Source organism: Rhagoletis zephyria, unplaced genomic scaffold (genome assembly GCF_001687245.7).
Source record: "Rhagoletis zephyria isolate East Lansing unplaced genomic scaffold, Rhagoletis_zephyria_1.1 Rzeph_scaffold_19310, whole genome shotgun sequence".
In the NCBI taxonomy this organism is placed as follows: domain Eukaryota; kingdom Metazoa; phylum Arthropoda; class Insecta; order Diptera; family Tephritidae; genus Rhagoletis; species Rhagoletis zephyria.
The window spans coordinates 1684-4108 of NW_016176370.1; the positions used below are offsets into that span (position 1 = coordinate 1684).

At 37.6% G+C, this 2425-nt stretch overlaps 1 protein-coding gene across 1 annotated transcript; it reads right to left on the bottom strand.

The window, feature by feature from the left end:
- Nucleotides 1–657: 657 nt before the first annotated feature.
- Nucleotides 658–1912, bottom strand: LOC108380462 (zinc finger and SCAN domain-containing protein 5B). The gene is made up of 4 exons (XM_017636834.1): nt 1846–1912; nt 1635–1782; nt 889–1491; nt 658–811 (listed from the first exon to the last, which is right to left on the bottom strand). Exons 1-4 carry the CDS (start codon nt 1910–1912, stop codon nt 658–660), a joined length of 972 nt encoding a protein of 323 aa, XP_017492323.1.
- Between the last annotated feature and the right edge of the window lie 513 nt (nt 1913–2425).

The following is a 2425-nucleotide window of genomic DNA, read 5'->3' on the forward strand; positions in this document are numbered from 1 at the left end:
CTTGACTTAATTTGCTAATTAACTTTTAACTCGTTTTTGATTTATGTATTTTAATATTCAAACATTTCAAACAAACTATATACCGCGAATAGTTTAGAGAAGATTGGTTCCTATTTCATTCTTTGTCAAAACGTTCCTGAGACTTCAGTTCCCAAATTGTTCTTCGGGGGAACGTTCCGTATGTTTTTTGTTCGCGTTTTTTCCCATATACGCGTTCTGAAAAGTATTATTCGCATTTTGTTTTTTTTTATTTTTTTTTTTGGAACGTTCCACAAGGTTTTTTTTTGTTCTTATATAATTCCTGTTGAACATGATTTCGAGAGTTTTGTTCTCACTTTCGTTCTTATGAAAACACTGTCCAAGGTTTTTTCTCATTCTGGTTTGGGTTTTTAACCGTTCTTAGGAACAAAACTACGAGAACCACATTTAGTTTCGATCATACCTTTTGTTCTCGGCCTCTGCCCAAAAATGATAACTCAAAAAACTTTTAATTTTTAAAAATTTGCATGCAATTTATTTTATAGAAACTCCTTCAATTCATATAAAACTCATATCCATTAACACTAACAATACCAAAATAAGTACTACACATAAAGGAACTATAGGAAATGCAGTAGGTGAAATGTACTAGGATACATGTCTATACATGTCTACATCTTAACAATTTCTGTGTGACGCTAAAAATTTGCGACAAGCCTCCAAAGTATGACGGCTCAAGTAGTTCTCCTGACTGAACGCCTTAGTGCACTGCGGACACTGATAACTCCAACTGTGATGGCCTTTGGTGCGTTGATGGGCGCGCAAATTGGAACTGTAAAAGCGAAAATGTGGAATAAAAATTCGTTTTTTTTTTGTGCAAAGAATTTCAGTTTCCAATATACCACTTACCGATCAGCAAAACGCTTCTGACACGATTCCGTCGGACAAACGAATGGCTTCTCGCCTGTATGCAAACGCATGTGGCCATGCAGCACCCAAGGACGGTCGAATTTCTTATGACACTGCTCGCATTCATAGCTCTTTTCGAGATGCTTGTAGCGGCGTCGCTTATTCAGTTCAGGCACCGCAAACTCAAAGTCGTGCGACTCCCTTGTTGCAGCCAAGCTTTTTGGTGGTTCATGCCCATACTTCTGCTTCATGCGCGGCTGTTCTGGCGACTCTTTTTTCATGTCACAACTATTTGAGCTCTGCGGTGTTGTTGCAAGTGCTGCCGTCGGCGGTGTACTAATTGACATTGCTGCCGCCAACGGTTGGCCAATGGGCGGTGATTTGCTACTAACTACCTGACTTTTGCTAATCGACGGCAACTCACCGTTGCTGCCCTGTGTGACGGCGGCATTCGACTGTCCCTCATCCGCATCGGCAGACTTCCAGTAAACATGACTGAACGTACCTTTTGAGTTGTGCCCTGAATGGCGCTCCATTAGCGGCGTGTCCAAAATCATTTCGAGTTCGTAGCGCGTTGTCATCGGTATGAAATCACTGTCATACCTTTGAAGTGTTTTTTGTTGAAGTACAATAAACAAATTTTTGTCCGTTTTTTTGTTTTAGAAGGTATTTGAGAAACATGAAAAGAAATTAAAATAAAATTAACTTATGTAAGTTGCAGAACAAGTCTCGTAATTTTGGCTTACCAATCGGAGGAAGGCAACAACTTCTTGTCCTTGGTCTTCGTCTTGTTCTTCTTTTCGGCGATCGGTTTGTGGGTCGAAATGTAGTAGGTGCGTTTCAGTTTCGGCAGCTTGGCGATCTTCGGAAATATTGCTATGCGCCGAAAGACGTCTGTGAAGAAATGTGAAGGAATTTTAAATGTTGGCGATTTTTATTGAGATTTTAAACGCTTACCATCTAGCGCCTCATTAACGCGTATTTTAGCATAATTGTAACGTTGTGAGAAAATACTGCGTACCATCTTTTAGGTAAATGCTTTGGTTAAATTTTTTACGAATAGCTGCTGTGTCGTTCACTGCTGAAAAGAAATAAATTTGAAAATTTTTCGAAAACTCTTTTTAGCTACTTGAGAATAATTTACTTTGTGTGATAAATTCATGGCCAACTAGTCTTGCAAACAAAAAAATGTTGTAAGGAATTTTCTTCTCTAATCTTCAACACAATGCTAATATTTGAATTGCGCAAAGTAGTTTTTTGTCCTGTTTATTTGTAGCTTTTGGGTATGTATGTTAAAGAGAATAATTTTGAGTTGTAATAACAGCTCTGCAATATTTTGCAAAAGCATTTTATTTAGGAGACGAATTGTTGTATATTTAAAATAAACGACGTGTTTTTTTCTAAAATTATTAAGCTTTCCCGCAAACATATTCCGAGCATTCAGAAATATGAGTCCGAAAGGAGTCCTAGGTTGGTAAGAAATATAAGTATCAAAAACAAAAAATTTTTACTCTTAGATAAATCTTTTAGGATTCAT